We start from the raw sequence: 19,960 nt of genomic DNA on the forward strand, positions 1-19,960 counted from the left end.
AAAGGATCTTTTTAGATAGGGAGAGAAGACCTAAAAAGTTAAGAGATATGCTGTAATTGTCCTGCAGAGGGGTTTAAGTATGATGATTCATCTCAGCATGAAAACTCCTGTAAAAATTCAATACTTACTCTAGTTGAATTATTTGTTGGGTTTTGGGATGTTTTCCTTCTGACAATTTTTTTTTGTTGATTCTGGGACCATTTTTTATATATGACAGAATGAAGGAGACATTTTGACTGTCAGCTATTTACAGAATTGATAGAAAGTGACCAGGAAATGAAATGGTATGGATGGTTCCTCAGCTGAAGCCAGGCTTTGATTTTCTGAACCTTTTATTTATGATATCTATTTCCTGGGTGTTGTGAAGCAGAATTTGTTATCTGTTAAACACTTTGAACTTTGTCTCTATTCTACTTGCTTGGTTTTGTAATACTAATACAAACTGGAGAAGTTTTCAACAAAGTCATGATGCTTTAAAGCTGTGTCCACTGATGTGTTAGAAGGCACAGTGACATCTGCTTGTTGCCTAAAACTGCCAGTGCTAAGAGGGTGCCATCAGCTATAGTTAGACTCAAAATTTAGGGCTCAATCTGGCGGTGAAGTGTGGGCAGAGGGAAGACATGCAGCACAGTGCAGACCCTATCTCAGCTTTGAGAACATAAAGGAGAAAGTAGAACTGCTACCCTCACCTGTTCAGGCATTTGGGTCTCTTTTTATAACCACCAGAGTTTAAAAGACCTCATTGGAGCAATGGCCTCATCAGAGGTGATGAATTTTCCCATTGCATCCTGCACTGCCCAGGAGTGTTTGACCTCCCCAGCAGTGAGCACAGCTCTGTCCTCCCTCCTGACCCTCATGGTCAGGAGGCAAATGAACAAAACCCAAAAATAGATGAGATGCTGCCATCAGCCACCGGGAGTCTGAAGTATCCCAGTCCTTGTTCCCTTACATGCAAAACACATCTCAGTGCAGTGTATGATGCATTCGCAAAGTTGTTGCCTGATTTACTCCTGCAAAGTGAGAACATAGGCCAGTCAGTATTCCACTTGGGTGTTTGATCTGTGAATTGTGGCTGTGTTTGGAGGCATTTTCGTTAGCCAGAAGCCTTCTGAGTTTGCCTCCTGTGTGTGTGGCTCTCTACAAACCCAGTGAGGCATAGCTGGATCACCCTGTCAGTGCCTCAGTCTGTAGCCACTGTGCAGCACTCAGGTCCTGCAGGACCTCTGCAGTGCCTGGTATCATAAATGCTTCTGATCACTTAGTCCAAGCCTGCAAGAGGAAGAACAATCTTTGTTCAGTGTATTAATGTGAGACTTGAGAGATACCAGTCTACGTCTCTGATCTGCAAAAACCCGCCTCTGGCAGCCTTTAAGAAATAATTTATTTCCTTCTGTCTTTGGTTCCCTTTCCATAAAATAGATATGGCATCATCATGCCAGACTACAGCTTGGAGAATTAATGGTCTGTGTGTAGAGAAAGGATAATGTGGTCTGTTTGGAGTTTGATTTCAGCTCTTTGGCAGGTGTCCCCACTGCCATCAAAATGTTTTCATGCAGTTCAGGAGGCTTCTTTGTCTCTCCTGAGGTACCCTTGCCATCATACTGAAAAGCCCTGTCTCACACTCCCACTTCACTGGGGTTGGGCAGAGATTCCCATCTGAGCTGAGGTGATTGGCCAGTGAATTGCTGCAGGAAGCTGGCAGCAGAGCCCTGCACTGCTCCCTCTCCCTGCCTCCCGTTTGTTCGGGGCTCTGAGCCCAGCCCAGCCCTGCGTGCGGCACTGACAGGGCAGTGCTCAGCTTCTGACCTGTCTGTGACAAATACAACCAACTACAAAGCCAACAGCAGCTACAAATCCTGGGGTGTCTCAGCACTGCTTTGCTGTTGGTAGTTGCTGGAGTAGGTTTGTCCTTGAACAGGTTTGAGTGTGAAGAAGCCTCTCTGAGAACCAGAACAGAATGTTGTATTGAAGTGTGTAAATGCCTTGGAAAATCTCGGACAATCAGGAGTGACTCATGGCTTTAGCACCAGTGCTGGAGATCATTTGGCAAGATGCACTTTCAATAACCAATGCAGGCACAAGGACCAAGTGTTTTCAGAGCTGGCTGTGATGCAGAAATGAGCCTAGATTCTCCTTGCCCCCAAGGTACAGGCTAAAAGTATTCTCCTCTTTATCTGAGTCGTCTCATCTGCCTGATGACTGCTTCTTTGAAGCTCTGATATGGTAGATGTATCCAGCAAATGATGTATTTAAGAAGATAATCAAATGCAATATGACATGCCAAACATCTATTAAGACAGAAAAACTTCTTCTTTCTGGGGAATTCTCTTCTCTTGAGTTGGGCAAAGATGAGGTTTGTGTGCTGATTAGTTGCAAGATGTCCTGTGAAGTAATTTGACTCAGCTAACAGGGAGTGGTGGCAGCAGCATCCTGTGCTTCTGCTGAGTCCTTCTGGGTCTGCACATTAGAGCAGCAGCAGGCAGCCAGCTGTTCACAGACAGCTCTGCACCCTTCAGCAGCAAACCTGGGCCTCTCACAGGGGACAGCTTCTAATAACAAAGTTTAAAGGATCTTCTTTTAATCACTCCTGCACCTGAGCAAGATTGGAAGGTTGGATGCAGATGCTATAAATGTATATTAAAAAAAAAAAAAAAAAAGCAAAGCAAGATAAACCTGCAGGTTTTGAGACTCTTATTTTTAGCAAACTGAGTTCCAGATAGTGTGCTGAGGGCAGCTGGGTTGCAGAACAGGTGATGATACGTAGTAATTTTAAGATAAATGCTAAAAATTGCATGACTTACTGAAGCAACAGCTTTTCAATTTATAGTATTCTGAGGATGGTGATTTTGAAGAGCAGCACTTTGAATTTTAGCTGGTTTAATGCAAACTAATGTTCTAGAAATAATCCTCTTTATTAATAAAGCACATTTCCTAAGAAGTAATGTATGAAACAGCAAATGCTAAGTAAAAGGAATATTAAAGACAAAATCTGTTTCAAAATCCAGATCTCATAAACTCTCCTGTTAAAAAAATATCTAATAGCAGCTGGATTGGGCTTTTTCTAGCTGGGTAAAATAGATTATTTGAGGGGGGGGAAGTGAATTTGCAACTAAAATTGAAAAGATTCCTGAGCACCACTTATTCAAAGGGTGTTTTCATTTAGTCCAACATCATGGCTGAACCACAGTTTATAGTTTGGGGCTGCTGGGGAAGTTCTTGCCTCTGTGTGCACAGGAATGCCTGTTCAGCTGAGCTCATGTGCTGCCAAGGTCTGCACCTCTGCCTGCAGACCTCCCACCACCCTGCTCCTCCCACTGCCCATGCTCAGCAGCGTAGGACATTGCTGACAAATCTTCCCAAGGGCCCTCTAGGATTTGAGAGGTCAAATATATTTATTTTAATTATTTTATTTTTCAAAACTCTTTATTTTTTCTTTTTCCCAGCTCTTCTAAAAAGTTTCAGGCCTGGCACAGTTTTAGAAATAAACGGGCTGCAGATGAAACTGGTGATCTTAGCACTCCCTACTGTCTGTGCATGAGAGAGGGGCTTTGTGTGTTCAACTCTGTGTGCTGGGAAAATATTTTTGTGCCCTGTCTGTTCTGCTTCTGAGCTTTGGGGAGCAGAGAGAGGGCTGTTGGCAAACATTTTAATTCTGGACCTCCTTTGGTGCAAGACCTGGCTTTGAGAAGGCGAAGGTAGGTGGTGTATTTACTGTTCTCAGACACTTTTGGAGGCAGTGAGAGAGAGCCGTCTCCATATTGCCCTGCAGCAAGGACACCACACTTACCCCGCAAGTTGATGTGTCACCCTCTGCTTGTGGGGCTGGTGCTTGTGAGGCCTTTGCTGAGGATGGGGACAGGCACCCAGGTGAGGAGCACAGTGGGGAGCTCATTACCCACCACGGAGCTGGAGAACAGCTTTTCCACATAATGAAAGCATGCAGCACGTCAAGAGATGCTCCAGTACTGGCATCCTGCCAGGAGGACTCTTGTCCTGAGAGTGGCATCAGATCCAAGTTATAAGTGAGCAGGTTTTGGAGTTTAGGGAGATTAAATAGTCTCTGCCAGCATTGCCATACCCTCCTTGACAGCATTTTCTAGAGCCTTCTGTCACTGAAGAACAAAAGCTGGATCCAGCAGTTGCCTGGTGGTTCCATCCACTTCAGCCAAACAGGCATTTTGGACTGGATGCCCCTGTAGCACAATGAGAATAATGGAAATTACAGCTGATTTACTATGCAATGATGCTTCTGAGCCAAATGGTTTCCATCTGAATGTGAAGCAGATTTGCCAGTGTGCTGGTGTAATGAGTGCACCATCTCTTTGCCCCTTCTGTGCCTTTGCAGTCAAGTATTTGCTCGAAAGTGCAGCATTAGATAAAAGTCATGAAGGGAGGGTTGGAAGCCACATCTTTAAAGTTTTTCCAGATTTTACGTGGTATATAATAGTAGCTCCAAGTGTTGGGAAATGGATAAATTAAAAGCATGCACAACTGCTTTGTGCAGAGTAACCCCGGTGTGTGCATGTGCCATAGGCTTGCTTCAGCAGGGCCAATGTGGAGTCCCCATGCCAGGAGTTGTAGGAATTGTGCTGTTTCATCTCAAGATAAAATGTTTTTGTCCTGTTGACTTTTGAAAAACCTGCTGGAAGCCTGAAAACACTGTAGCTTCTTTTTATGGATCTGGTGCCAAAATCTCTGCAGCAAGGCCCCTGTGTGATCAGTAGCACAGAGCCAGATAAAGCCTGATATAAATCTATGCTGTGGGCAGACTGGTGATGAAGATGCGTGTTGGGAGAGTTCAGGAGCATTTGAGAGGACAGAGGACAGAGGATGAGATGTATCTTTGACAAGCCTCTGAGTCCTCTAAAATCTGTCAGTCCTTCCCAGCCCTGGGATAATCTGCAATTAGAACGACACAGCGATGGCTCGGGTCCAGCTGCTCGTGAGCTGTGATGGGAAGTGGGTACACAGAAGTTAGGTGGCAAATTCAAACTGCTGAAAGAGTTCCCATGAGAAATGGGGTTATTGTGCAGTAAGGGAGATGGTCTTAAAAGCAGTTCATTTTATTAGGATTATGATTAGTCATTATGTAAAAAATTAAGAGCACTTTTCATTTCTGTGGGATGATGAAGCTGTTGCCAAAATCCAGCTTTCAGTTGCTGGTGCTGGTTATATAATGATGACTGCTCTGTGTTTTTGAGGATTGTAACCTCTTAGTTGAAAACAATGTCAGGCAGAGATTCTTCAGCATGGTTTGCTGTTTGTGCAAACACTTTTATTTTCTCTGAGCTCTTTGTTAGATTGTTCAGCTGTGTCTTCGTCAGGTGTGCACACATAACAGATTGATCTAAGCCTTGTTTACTCAGATTCAGGGGGATGCACTGGCCACATCTGCTGTTGTCTTTCCTTGAGTTTAGATCCATGACTAACATTATTTTGGATAACACTGTCTTTTTTGGATCTCAAAATAGCATTTTCCATGAAATGACTGTTTGCACTGTATTGAAATACTCTCTTTGTGGAGTCTGCTTACTTAACTGCTGAAGTGTCTGCTGCACTCTTCAGTTGCTAAGGAAATAGTTTCCTTCCCTTGATAAATATTTTTAATGTCTCAGCCTATGCCTCTGGTATAGGATCATACATCTTTTCACCAGGACAAATTTAAGTGAATTTTGGGACTAGTAATTCTTGCTGACTGGATGTCTTACAAAGGCATAAGAGAAAACAGAAAACAGAGAAGAGCTCTCATGGAGACAGGAAGAGAGGGATTTTTTGCCTTTGCTTAATTCTGAGCAATTAAACAAATTTATACACTGTTGTCAAGTACAATCATTGTCATAACAGAAAAACTTTATAGCACCATTGAAATGTCTACTCTTAGGTAAAGCTTTGCACTGGGAACTGTTCCCAACTGGATCTCACGTGCCTGAGGCCTTGGTTGTGTCCCCCAAGTTGTATGAGGGACGTGGCAAACCTTTCCTTCCTCTCCTCAGGCACAACTTTGCAACATGGTGGTGACAAAGCAGAATGGGTCTGTGGCAACATGAAACCCACCTGACTTCCAGCTGCTTCTCCAACCTCTCCATGGCTGTAGTTCTTCCTGTTTTCAGGGAAGTGAGAGTATAGCGTTCTGCTCACAGACTTTATTTCTGATCAGGATGGTGGTGTTTTACATTCCTACATTTGGGATAAGAATCAGTTCATGTGAAAGATTAGACTAGAAATGGGTAACAAAACATAATATGACAAGCTCCTTGAAAGATGCCTCTCTTCTTTTAAAAATAAGAAGATTATGCTATGTAAATATAAACCATAAATGCACATGGGGAACTAAAGAGCCTGTGATGCAGTGTGAGGAGGAGTTAAGATGAGGTTACAAAGCTCACTGCACTCCTAATCTGAGATATAGCATTGGTGGTGGCTTCTCTGAAACTTGAATATATCACATTTCAGTGGTGCTTAGAGGTTAAGGCTTGATGTCCCAGTGCTACCAGTGCAAGAGAAGCAGTTTGCTCAAGGGTGAGCTCTGTGCCACGTCTCTCTCTTATCTCAGATGGGGGATCAAGGAGAAAACTGATTTTACAATGCTCCTTAGGAGGAAGCAAGGAGATGTCACCTGAAGCACTCAAGTTTAGCCCAGTGTGACGTTAGAACATGGAAGGTAGAGATGGCAAAGCACGATAGTTAAACAATCAATATTTTATTGATCTCTTAAAAGCACCAACCACGGCAGCGTACACTCTATGCTCTCCTCACTTCCTCTACTGAAGCTGAACTCTTCAAGCCTGCCTGCCTGCCTCTCCAGTGAAAATTAAATGTTTTGCATTGTCTCAGTGAAGTGGAAAAATAGGAGAAGAGGAGAAAGCTTAAATGAAAAGCTGTCTGTAAGATGAAATGAAACATTTTAGTTCGGGGAAATGAAGGGTTAGAGTTGCAGAGCAGAAGGAGGGCACTATTCGATAAAACTGGGATAGTTTTCAGGTTCAGAAAGTTAATTTTTTTTACTGATTTGAGAAGATGGAAGAGAATGGTAAAACTGCTGTACAGGAAGGGTTCTGGGATTAGGTGTCATTGTCTCCCCAGCTGAGATTTTTCTGTTTTGAATCAGTGGTGGAGGCATTTACTGAAGCAGGAGCTAGAATGTAGGGGTCCTACCCTTCTGGTGATGTCCTGTTGTGTGTGTTTCCAAAGTGAAACACAGGGGAGGCTTGGAGAAGCTTTCCCTGGGGTAACCTCAGCCATCCTGACCTGTGTCTCCCTTGCAGTGGGCAGGAGTCTCATCACAGTCACCTTGTCACAGGGCAAAGCTCTGGCAAGGGAGGGAAGGGGAAGGAGAGCTTCCCTTATGGCATCTCTGTGCACATCAGAGTTTGAACTGAGGCTTTGTCCCCATAATGTGATGAAAAGAGCTGTGCTCCCTAAAGGGGTGTTCAAATCCTTTTGGCAGAGGGGACAAGGGAATTTCTATGGGTACTGTCAGCTACTTTCCAACTACTCATTGAAAACCATGACCACAGTGTCCCAAGAGTCAGATGCAAGCACACACTTTTTCTAAGCAAAGTCTTTTAACAAAACTGGTTGCAAATGCAGCCTGAATTATGATTGAAAAGGCATTTGGGGATGAATGAACCACTGTGTATCTGCCCGTGTCTGTATAAGAGGGACAGGTGTGGTACAAACAAAGGTTGAGTGAAAGCTGCCTTTTAGATTCTCATTTGATGGTCTCAGGGAGTCTGGAGTTTGTGGCTCCTACTGCTCCTGGTAGAAGGTGTGTAGAGGTTTTCAATATTCAATTCTAACTTTGTCATTCTTTGAATACAGATTATAGTAAATATTTTAAAAATGAGGGTTCAGTCTACTTGTGAAGAAACAATGCTCTCCTGCTGAATTATCCTGGTTTTCCTCTTCTAGAGAAGGTGTTTTCTTCAGGAGAAATTCATGAAAGTTTAGCGTGTCTGAAATCACCGGACAAATTGTATTGAGGATCTCTTATCTGAAACTTGTAAGGGTGAACTCTCACCAGTTGTATCAGAAAAGATGTCTTGCACAAGTGACAGTTCAAACTACTGATAAATACTTGTGTGGCTGACATGAGACACTATGTGACATGAGACACTGTGTGCTGGGCCTGTGATGTCTTCCCATGAAACAGGCCATTTTACCTCATTGAATAATGACATTTTGCTCTGTGTGTGTATAAACTGAAAGGCCAATAGAACCCTAAGCATTGGTGCCACATTAGTAAAAAAAATAATGGCATTGGTCATATTGGAAGGATTGAGAAATTGCTGTAAAACTCTTGGAGAAGTGTGAATGAAATACACTGATAATACCTCTGCTAGTATTGGAATCTACATTCAGCATAGGACATAACTGTCTGCTTTCACAGAACTAAAATACCTGAAACAAAATCAAGAAATTCAGCTCTAAAGGGTTCTGTGTGAAGTTACTTGGAGGGACCAGCCAGTCCTTGGGTATTTTAATTAGCTCACCTGTGGATTTAGTGGGTGGGAGACAGCTATCAGTTTTGGCAACTGATAAGGGAGATGGGCCATCACTTCCCATCACCAGCTGCAACTGGGCTGTGGGAAACCGGCAGAGATTGTTTCTAGGAACTGAGAGTTTAGAGGAGCTCTTGTAATGGAAAGGTCTGAAACACCTCACTACAGTCAGTTCTTGTCTTCCCTTCAAGGTTTTAAGCTCCTGGCTTTTAGGGCTAAGAGGGTTTGACAGCTGCTTTGGGAAATGGTGAGCAATGCACTTTTTCTGTTGCTGATTCTCATTCAGTTATAGGTGGTTTGTTTCCTTCTCACATAATGTTGCCCAGGCTTCTGAACAGGGAAAGGACTGACCACTTGGGTGGCACTGGGTGCTTGCCTGTGCGTGACTGTGCAGCCATACTGGGCCACCGACTTGGGTAGAAGATTTATTCTCTTTCTGTGCAGGGCTGCAGGTTAGTTTGTGTTTCTTCAATATTATAGCTGAACTTTGGGCCTGTCAGCTCAGAGAGAGACACATTAAAAGAGAGTTCATGTTATCTTAGGCAATTTATGCAGGCAGCTTTCATCTGAGTGTAATTCTCAATTTATAATTTTGAGAGCTGCACAACCCTTGTGCATTGGGGGCACGGAGCATTGTGTTTGTGTGGATTGGTTTGTGAGTGGGCATTCGAAGGTAGCTGAATGACTTGTAAGCTCTTGGTAAGCTCTGATTAATTTGAATACATTTGAAAATGCATTTGATTCCTCTCTTGGAAAGTAAAATACCTGTCAATCACTGTAAGCCTAATGACAGAAAGCAGATAAGTGAAAGCAGAAGGAAAAACAAGGGAATGAAGACACTAGCTAAGAGGAAATTATCTTAATGGCAAGCTAGTATCCAAATGTAATCACAGAAAGCAAACTATACAATTTAACTACTCCCTCAACACATCATTGCTTTTCTCAGCTCTACGACCTCTGCATCCAATTCAGATCTCAAGTGAAATTGTGTCTTGTGTCTGAGTTAGAGATGGGAAAAAAATCCCAAATCCTTGACTCTCACAAATTGCCTGGTTTCTTCCAGAAAACACTTAGTAAATGGCAGCAAGCCACAGGGAGCTTGGAGAAACAGACTCTGAGTCCTGAGAAAGCACGTTGTACAGATTATATGATGTTTTGTATAGTTGTAATTTAGGTGACAGAGAGGTGAGTTCCTGCTGTGCCTTGGGCTCTCCTTAAAGCAGTTTTTGAGGCAGTGTTGTCTGCCCAAGAATGCAGGTAGTGTGTTGATCTGGAATAAAAGATGACACTACATGAATTGGTAGCATGTTTGATGTCTGCCCACAGCTAGAAAAGCACCCCATGTGCTAAAAAGAAGATTAAAAAAACCAAAACAATGCAAAACCCCCCCCCACCCAAACAAACATGAAAATAGTATTTTATAGGAGTTGCTGCTAGAAACTGCTGACAGTTGGCTGTCAAAACCCATAAACATTCTTTTTTTCCTCATTAACTAGAAACAAGAAGGTCCTGCAGAGCATTTCACATTTTGATGGACATAGTAGTTCTCAGGGGGTATAACATTCCACCACTCAGATCCGGCATAATTTCCCTAAGCTCTTGTTTGCACATAAAGTATTTGCTTGTGACAGCTACTTTTCATCTTAGAATAATGAATTTCTAGTAGATCTTTAGCAAGATATCTATTTCAATGGCTTCTTTTTCCCTGTTTCTCTTGCATCCTTTCTACATTAGTGAAGGAGGTTGCTAAATGAGCCATAATGTGCTGTAATTGTGTCTATTCCGACCTGTGTGGTTTTTAGTTGTGCAGTTGTCTAAGTTTATTGTTGACAGTGTTTTGAAATCTGTTGTGGGGAAGACACATCTCTTAATGCCTCAAAACCTGCTAGGGAGACTGTTGCAGATCAGGCAGGGTTTTTTTATTATTTCCACTAATTGCTTTAGACATAGTTCTGTCTTGTTTTCGGTAGTATTTTTGTAAAAGCTTTTCCCTTTTCACTCAACACTAGCACAGCCTGTAAACCTGAATTAGAATGAGGAGTTTGGCATAGAGAAGCGGAGCCTTGAGTTGTGTAGAACTTCTAAATAAGTAATAGTGACACGATTAAACACTAATATCTGAGTTGATATTTCTAGAATTTGTAATCAGGCTACAAAGCAGGCTGTCACAGAGAAGAATTTCAACACTGTTGAAGCTGATAGTGCTCCTGACAGTAACATTTAGCCCAGATGTTGTTCTGTAGAGACTGAAAGCCTTGTTTCCTCTCTTCATCTGGGTAGCCTGGATGCTCATGTAATTATGAAGTTGTGTCTCTTCTGAGCACTTGTTTATTAGTGAAGTGCACAGAAGCCTGGTTTTTGGAAAGTAACTGGGTACTGCTCTGTCTGAAGGGCAGGGTGATGACACCCCACAGCACAAGGGGCTGTGCCCATCCACATGTTGGCCCTTGGGCTTTGTGTCTCCCAGGGATCCCTGAGGTTTGCTGACACAAGCACCCCTGTACAGCCCCACTGCCAGGACCTTCTGAATCTTAGTTTGCTTTGAATTTTCAGATAATTAATCAAAACTAGAAATACTTGAGAGTGCCCAGAAGGCATGTGACCTTAGCTGGAGAGAAGCTTGTTCCTCTTCACAAGCAGAAATGAAATTCTGCTGTTATAGACAGTAAAGCTAGAGAGAACTTAATGACATCTGCAACATTATTGCACATTCTCTTGATCCTGTATTTAATGAGAAGGTAGGACCAGTGATTCCCTCCTTTCTGACAAGCCATCCCATAAACTTGCAAAAGCCACAGGCTCCTTTTGCCCTGACACCTGCTATTACACTGCTATAGGGATTCCTCATCATCACACTCTATGTTGATCACGTGCAGCTTTGGTTTCTTTAACATCAGGGTTAAAAGCATTTTTATTGTTGAGCCTTCTGTCTCTTTCCATTTTCTCTCCCCCTTTGCTTCTTAAAAAAAAAAAAAAATAAAAAAGGAAGAAAGATTGGATCCAATTTTCATCAGACTAACATCAGCCTGAAGATATTTTCATCAGTTCTTGGCAGATCCTGGATGGACTCTGTAATAATGAATGCCTCTTCATGATTGTTTTCCTCATGCTTAAATTCATTTTCTGTGAGCACTTTATGAAGCAATTTTAAGCTTTTAATTGTTTATGATATTTGGCACTTTCAGACTCTGGGAATGTTTGTGTCTATGAAAGAGAATTATTAAGCACCAGAGAAAAATGCCATGCTACTTGCTGCTGTGCTGAGGAAGACCTGCCAAATCTTGCAGTATTTGTGCATGCTATAGAGGTGGAAAGAAGGGAAGCTGGCAGAGCTAATAATAGCAGCAGCTTTGTGGCTAGAAATCTCCTAATTGTAACTCCATGATGACAGCCTGACTCAAAACATGATGAAATCCTACTTCTATCTATTCTAAATCCTACTATTATCTATTTCTGTGGGCCTTGGATCAGTCCTTACAAATCAAAGTTGAAAAAAACCTTGGATGTTTTTCCACAAGACTAAAAGATCCTTTCATATCAGGTGCAGGCAGGTCTCTTTCAGCATTTGCAGGGGAAGGTTTTCAATACATTCACAATATGTCTAAATGTAGCATCCCCTGATCTTTAAGTCTGTCTCATGCAGTGTTGGCATGCAAGTCCAAAATCTGGTGGCTAATGCATCATTCCTGCCTTGCCCTTCTGTTGATGGCCTTTCTGGCAATGTGAGGAGAGGCAAAGAACATGGGCTTGCCATGACTTGGCAGGCAGCACCCTTCTGGTGGGGTTTGTGAACAAGCAACAGTTCATGACAAGAACAGCTACTGACAGTGGACAACATAGTAGAGCACCTCTCCCATGAGGAAAGGCTGAGAGAAGTAAGAGGCTGAGAAGTTCAGCCTGGAGAAAAGAAGATTTGGGGCAACCTCATTGTAGCCTGCCAGTACCTGAAGGGAATCTACAAGAATGATGGAGAAGGACTTCCTAAAAGAGCCTGTAGTGATAGGACTCAACTCAGGGATTCAAACTAAAGAGAGTAGGTTTAGATTAGATAATAGGAAAAAATTCTTCACTGTGAGGGTTGCCAGAGAAGCTGAGAATGCCCCATTCCTGGAAGCATTCAAGGCCAGGTTGGCTGGAGCTCTGAGCAATCTGGTCTAGTGAAAGCTGTCTCTGCCCATGGCAGAGAGGTTGGAACTGGACGATCTTTAAGGTCCCTTCCAACCCAAACCATTCTATGATTCTATAATTCTATTATTCAATGAAACTTAGCCTTGAATCAAAAAGTGAAGCAATGTTTCATCTAGATGTCATGATGGATTCCCTATTGCCATCAAACTGGATGTTTTTCTAAAAGATGCAGTCTAGTGGTAACAAGATTCCTTCCAGTGAATGCCCCTTCAGAGCAATCCTATGGCCTGCCTTAATCTTGGGGGGTCACAATGGCATCTGTTCTCCTGGTCTTATCATAAAGAAATTATGAAAGTCATATTCGCAAATCATGTCCACACTCTGTTATTTAAATGATGCTTGGGTTTCAATGCTGAGCACAGTAAAATTCTTGTAACAGTTGCTGGGCAATCCACATTTGACAACCAAGTATTCAATTATGTCTACTTCATTTTTTAAATATGTTGACTTTAATTTGTAAAAACATTTATTCTGGAAATACAACTTGAAAATTCTATGATGATTCAAAAGAGGCAGACTTAAGTGACTTTACCCAAAGTCACTGAAGACTTCACAACTAGATAATACTGAGGAAAGGGAAAAGTGCTTGGTGTAACACTGTCTTTCTTTCTTGGACAGGACTCCTGCACAGGCAGGATTATGGTCACAGAGAGCATTCTGTCATAGGTCTGATGGGATACAGAGGAGCAGGAGTGCACCAGGACGTGTCAGTGCATTTCTCCACTTGTCTCTGAGTGAATTTTCCAAAAAATGAAATTGTTATAGAGCCATCATCACTGCATGCCTTGGTTAAATGTTCATACAATTGCAAGAATCTGTGCCTAACAGGGCTATTTTTCAAGGTTTTGGCAAATCTAGGCTGATACCTCCACAATACTCCAACTTCTGGCAGCTTGGGCAGCTTCCCTGTGGAGGTACAAGATTCAGCACCTTTTTAATAAAAGCAGAATTATGAAATGAGACTTGAGATTGGAGGTGTGAAATATGCAGCTTTAGGCCTGGTGTTTAAATTTCATGTTGTTTCATCTCACTTCAGGTTCTTGGTCCATCTTTTGGGTTTTGACATACTGTTAAAATGCTCCCACTAGGTTTTTTCTGTGGGACCTGTGTGCTTAGGTCTTGAAGAGTGCAGTGTTCTGGAGAACTGCATAACTTGTGAAGTCCCCTGTGTTTGAGCAGTGTATGATACATGGTCTAGGAGATTTTGAGAGTGTAAAGCTCTGCCCCTCCCAGACAGACATGAATGCTTAGAGAAAGGGTTAAGGAGGTACTGTTCTAAAAGCTAGCTTGGGATCTTTGCAACAATATTTTGGGTTTTAACTTTGAGTAAGGTCATATTTGTAGCCCTATCAAATTCCATATGAAAAAGTAGGTCCAGACTTCTCTTCCTTATAACAAATGAAATCTATTTCCTTTTCCTTTGTACTCTTACTGCTTGTGGGAGCAGGTGTACATCCATTGGCATGCCAGCCAGATTTTCTGAATAACTTGGCTGCTGCTGAAAATAAACCACTTGAAAACAATGTTTTCCTTAGCATTTATAAGAAAAGAGTCAACTTTAAATTTATGTGTATTTTTATTTATAAGGAGCATTTAATCTTAAAAAAAAAGGCAGAAAAAAAATCAAAAGTGGAGTTTATGAATGCATTTTCAATTACTGCAGAGTTTTGCATAGCTGTAATATTTTTGCTTACAACATAAATATGGAGCTGTCTGGAGAAACTTCAGCATTGGGGAACTTGCAGAAAGGGCGACAAGAGACAGCTTTGTCTGAGCTTCCCAAAGAGAAGTTGCGCTCTCAGCTGTTTCTCCAGTGTCTCAGGAGTCAGGTAAAAGGAGCCAGCCCAAGAGTTGGAGGGATGTCTCCTGGCAAATGTGTGTATGTTTGACTTACACTGTGTGAGCACAGCTTGCCACATAAATGGGTATCTGTAGAAGATGTCAGGCAGGGTGGGAGACCCAAGGGCTGCATTTCTGCATTCATGCAGTGGCTGCTGCCCTGGTGCACTTCCCTTGGAGCTGGTGTAAGGTCTTGTGGAAAATGGAAATCAGGGATGTGGTGGCAGTACCCATGGCAAAGGCAAGGTTTATACATCTCCTTCTACACACACTCCTGTTCCTGCTGCAGTGGGATCTCCCAAAGGCAAAGCAGGGAAGGTGTGTTTGGGTCTCTCAGGCTGGCCACCACATGGTGGGAAGGCTGATGGCAGCTCCTCCATGGCCAAGCGTGCCTGGCATCCAAAGGGGGGCTTACCTAGGCAGTGCCATGGAGAGCAGTGGGGGCTGTGGGTGGGTGAGTACTGCCAACGGCTTGTCCATCAGTGCTCACCTTTCTGCATTGGCTGGTAAATTTATTGTGTCCTCCACCACAGAGGTCATGCTACTAACTGCTTGAGGTGCGGTGGCTAGGGCTAATATGGACTGGGCCAGGCTGTTAATATGGGATTGACTGCTTGAGACTTGGTCATTGCTGTCTCTCCTGCATGGTGCTGTAGCAGAGACAGCTTCTGTCACATAACTTACCCATTTATGTTGCAAAAACCAGGCATTAAATAGCAAGAGATGCTCAAGTACTTTCCAGACAAGTGCTGATTGGGCTGTGTGGAGCAGGGTCTGGCCTAGACATGGACTCTGCAAAGCATCCTGGCCTCTGGTCTGAAAAGCCTTCCCTGATGATCCCTGATGATTCCACTACACCAGTCAGTCACACATCCCTTCTGAGCATTTAAGGCAAGTCCTGATCCATAGGTCAGACCAAGACAACATGCTCATGTACAGAGTGAGCCCTGTTAGCTACATCTGGCACAGATGTGGATATCCACACAGGATATCAGACAAACCCCAGGAGAGGGAAGTCTTCGGGACACGGAGTTTTCCGCAGGGACAAATTGACCTGGTTTGGTCAGGTAGCTGCCTTGGTGTGCTGGGGCTTTATGCCCCCAGAGCCAGCCTCAGGGTGCTGCTGAGTGACCCCCTGGGACCCTGCCTGGCATCACTTGGCTTCAGCAGAGCAAGAGGGGCAGTTCCCCTAACACTGGGCTGGCACTCATCCCTCAGGTAAAGTGGGAAACTGCCAGTGTGTGGGAAGCTATTGGCCTGCAGGATTGCATTGAATTCCTGTGAGTGCTATTCTTTTACTTCTAAGGATTATACTGCTTTGTCCACTTTCTACTGAGCTCATTGCAGAGTGAGTTTCCTGGAGGGAAGAAAAAAAAGACTGTCAAGTACCCTGTTTTCTTATTCTTATCTCATATTTAGTTTCCTAATTACAGCTTGGAAATAAAATATCCTTCCTGCTAATTTTATTCTTTTGTATTTAGGAAATGCTGCCAAGTCTGACAACTTCTTCCTTCCAAAGATGCACTGTTAAGATGTTTTTTTCCCTGCTCCACAATGACAAAACTGTCAAGAAGCATTGGAGTCTGGAGAAACATTTATTTTGTGTGTGCCAGTGAAGAAGTGCTTATTAACTTTAGTTTAATTTAAATTTGTCTGCAACAGAGGGATGGGTTTATTTACACATTTCCTAATAATGATTTCAATCTCAAAGTTATTTCTGCATTGAAGTGTAAGGTCTTTAAGTGGATTTTCCCCAAAGCAGCTAAAGGGATTAGGTATCAATGTTCAGTAGAAGCTGTGGGCTGCATCTTTTACCCTCTGTATTGCAAACTTCAGCTTTGGGGACCTCTCATTTTCAAACTAGGCTACTTACTGGTTCTTCATTAGTGCTAGAGTGGAGTTTTTGGGTTGGCCTGAAATATACCAATACCGATGTAAAATGCACAGACTTTTTGAAGGGAATGTATTTCCATCACATGCAAGGAAGAAACGTTGCCTGGCTACAGGTTGAGATGCTGTGAGGCTTTTTTCAGTAGAAGCCTCACAGCATCTCAACCTGTGGGAGGGATCCTTGGGCTGCTCCTGTAGAGATCACTTAGCCTGAGAGGCTCAGGAAGATATAATTAGGAGGGTAGATGGAAAATTAATGCTTCTTTGTGCAAAAATGTTCTCTTTTGCATAGAAATAAAGAGATAAATTAAGGCATGAAGCTCTACAAGCTTCTGAGGTAATCAAGCCACGAGCAGCTACCCCATGTCTTGCCAAGCCCATCTCCCATTGTCCTTGTGCCTCTGGCTTTGGGATTGACTCAAGTGTTGCATCCTTAAACTGCACATTGCTTCTAAAAGAATATGTGGGAGGAAGGGAGGGTAAGAAGCACTTTGCAAACTGCTGTTGAAGAGTCCAGAGTAGTCTCTGCTGTACTGGCACCACGAGTGGCCAAGCTGCACTAAAGTAGTATCAGATCATTTGCAGTGAGTGAGCTCTGAGATGAGACTGATGGGAATGGCTCTGTAACGTTAGAAACTTGGTACTGAACCATATAGTCAGGAAAACAAATACAAGAAGTCACTTTTTAACACAAAATAGAACAAGTATCTTCCTGGGATCATTATATTTACAATGGCACTGCCTTACTCTGACTGTCAGAGCTGGAGAAGTATTTTTCTTCTGTTTTTTTTTCTTTTTGGTGTTATAAGACAGATGGTGTCTGCTCTTAAATAATGAAATAAGCCACGTTCCACACAACATAAGACATTTGAAAATGTTGCTATAAACGTGCAGAGGTTGTGCAAGTCTCAGTTAAAATGGATTCTTTCAAACAATTCTTTCTCCCACTTTTCCCCCTTAACAAGCGTGCAGTTAATCACAGAGTGAAATCTCTTTCCCTCTGTAGATTGTGTTCCGGAAAATCAGCGACGTCAAGCGGGAAGAAGAGGAGAGGATGAAGAGGAAGAACGAAGCGCCCCTGATCTTGCCCCCGGACCACCCGGTGCGGCGGCTGTTCCAGCGGTTCAGGCAGCAGAAGGAAGCGCGGCTCGCGGCGGAGAGGGGCCGCGATCCGGACGAGCTGGATGTGGAGAAGGGCAATGCCGTCGGGGAGCAGTCCTCCGCTCGCGCCGTGGTCAAGGCCAGTGTGGTGACGGTCCGGGAGAGCCCAGCGACGCCCGTGTCCTACCAGCCCGCCTCCACCTCCGCAGCCTCCGACCAGGCCAAGCTGCAGGCCCCGCCGGCGGAGCACGCGGCCTGCAAGGCCTCGGGGGAGTACCCCCGGCGCAAAGGCTGGGCCAAGTTCAAGGAGGCCTGTGGGAAGGGCGAAGACTGGAACAAGGTCTCTAAAGCAGAGTCCATGGAGACTTTACCTGAGAGAACTAAAGCTTCAGGAGAAGCTACCCTGAAGAAGACAGACTCTTGTGACAGTGGCATTACAAAAAGTGACTTGCGCTTGGATAACGCTGGGGAGACGAGAAGCCCGCAGGACCACAGCCCGGTCCTCACCGAGGTCAAGCATTCCTTTTATCCCATCCCAGAACAGACTCTTCAGGCCACCATGCTAGAAGTGAAGCATGAGTTGAAAGAGGACATCAAGGCTTTAAACACAAAAATGACCAATATAGAAAACCAGCTTGCTGAGATACTTAGGATATTGACCTCAAGAAGAAGCTCCCAGTCACCCCAGGAGTTGTTTGAAATATCGAGGCCCCAGTCTCCTGAATCAGAAAAAGAAGTGTTTGGAGCTAGCTGAGGTGTTTCTTTTTAAAAACAAACAAACCAACAAACAAAGAAACAGCCCCCTAACACTTTACATTTAATCTTTCTTGAAAACAAATGAGGGATCCGTTCACTAAGCATGTTCCCTCTGTCCAAAAAGGTATGGTAACAGGAATTGCAACCTCATGTCAAGATGGCAGCTGACTTTGAAGCCTTTTTGACAGCAAGGGTACAGTTTCTAAAGTTTTTCTTTCCTCCCTTTGTCCTCATTCCCCCCCCAGCCCCCTTCTCTCCCCTGGGATGTTGGAATAAGAATTCTGACAGCAGCAGCCTCCCCGTGAGCCCCAGGTGATCTCTGAGGTTTTTGGAGCATGCCTTATGTCCTTAGCTCGGGTTATGCCTATATGAATAAGCACTTGCCAGAGTGCTTATCTTTTCAGTGTTTGGTGGGTTGTTTGTTTTTTTGTTTTGTTGCTGCTGTCACTGTCTCAGTCACCTCTACAACACGTTGGATGTCACAGTATATTTTCATAAAGCTGTAAAAATGCAAAGAGCAGTAGGAGACATGTATTTTATTGTGTGCTTAAGTTTCTTTTGGGTAGTCAAGGAAGGGCTAATAAGATGAAAAAAAAATTGTGGTTTTTAATTTCAAACTGACATACTGCTAAAACAATTACATTTGGCAACATCTTCAAAAATAGTCACAGTATTTCAGATCTATTAATAAATGGGATCTTCCACAATCATTCACTGAATCAAAGATATGATTTTTTCCAACCTTTTTATGCTTTTTCAAAAAACTTCTCTTCTGTCTCAGATGTCTTTCAACATTTGATACTTCTGCTTTCAACTCCAGCTGCTGGAGGGTTGGGTGTGAAGTGTCCCTGAGAGCAGCCCTCAGCACAACATATTTGAAACATCACTAACAGGTCCTGCAGATTTGCCTCCCAATGAAAATATACTGTGGCATTTATGTCCTGTTCTGCTATGAATCTGCTCTTTTAATTCTTGTTAAATTATTATTCAGAAGTTTCTGTTTTGATAATGTTCATTGAAGCCAAAGGCTTTCACAGAATTTTTAACAGTGCCAGACAGTGGCATTTTCCTCTACATCCAGATGTGTTGTTCCTGATCTAATCTAGCTTGGAAGCAAATGGATAGTAGAGGTAGAAATTCAGTGCTTACTGTATGCAAGTGCTATTGTAGCAAGGAAACAAAGAGATCTGCTTCTTAAAGAAGGAGATGTTTCCAAAACTTATATTTTCATAACTTTTTTCAGAGGAAGATTGAAGCACTTTACCAAAACTATTCTTCATTATTCATATAGGGTAGCATAGATGGTGTCATGACTTGTGTTCTCACCTTGGGATACAGGTGTGTATTCACAGTACATTCACTCCACTGATCTGGTATGTTCACTGGTTAACAGTAGCTTAGATCTCAGAAGCATGGTGCCATACCACACTTTAAGGGGTTTTCATCTTTCATGTCAACAGGTCTTAACACTGTGTGTGTTAAATCTCATTCTTTTTCCTTGGTACTAAGTCATTTACAAAGAAACACGGGATTTTTTGGGGGGAAGATTTTTGTTCATGTTAAGTACAGAAGAGCAGGGAACACGATCAATTTTAATGATTTCTGCTGGCCTGATGCTTGCACAGGGCAGTGCAGAACAGTGCCAGACTTCCCTGGGGAGCTGGGACGTCCACAGATGACTGGCA

General features: G+C 43.1%; 1 protein-coding gene across 1 annotated transcript in view; it reads left to right on the top strand.

Moving 5' to 3' along the window:
* KCNH1 (potassium voltage-gated channel subfamily H member 1) overlaps positions 1-18,273 on the top strand; it is a 175,546-nt gene extending 157,273 nt beyond the window's left edge. Inside the window, exon 11 of the mRNA XM_058802022.1 lies at positions 17,425-18,273. Coding sequence (XP_058658005.1) covers positions 17,425-18,273 — 849 coding nt within the window. The remainder of the gene's footprint in view (positions 1-17,424) is intronic.
* Positions 18,274-19,960: the final 1,687 nt, after the last annotated feature.

This window comes from Ammospiza caudacuta, chromosome 3 (genome assembly GCF_027887145.1).
Source record: "Ammospiza caudacuta isolate bAmmCau1 chromosome 3, bAmmCau1.pri, whole genome shotgun sequence".
NCBI classification, from domain to species: Eukaryota; Metazoa; Chordata; class Aves; order Passeriformes; family Passerellidae; genus Ammospiza; species Ammospiza caudacuta.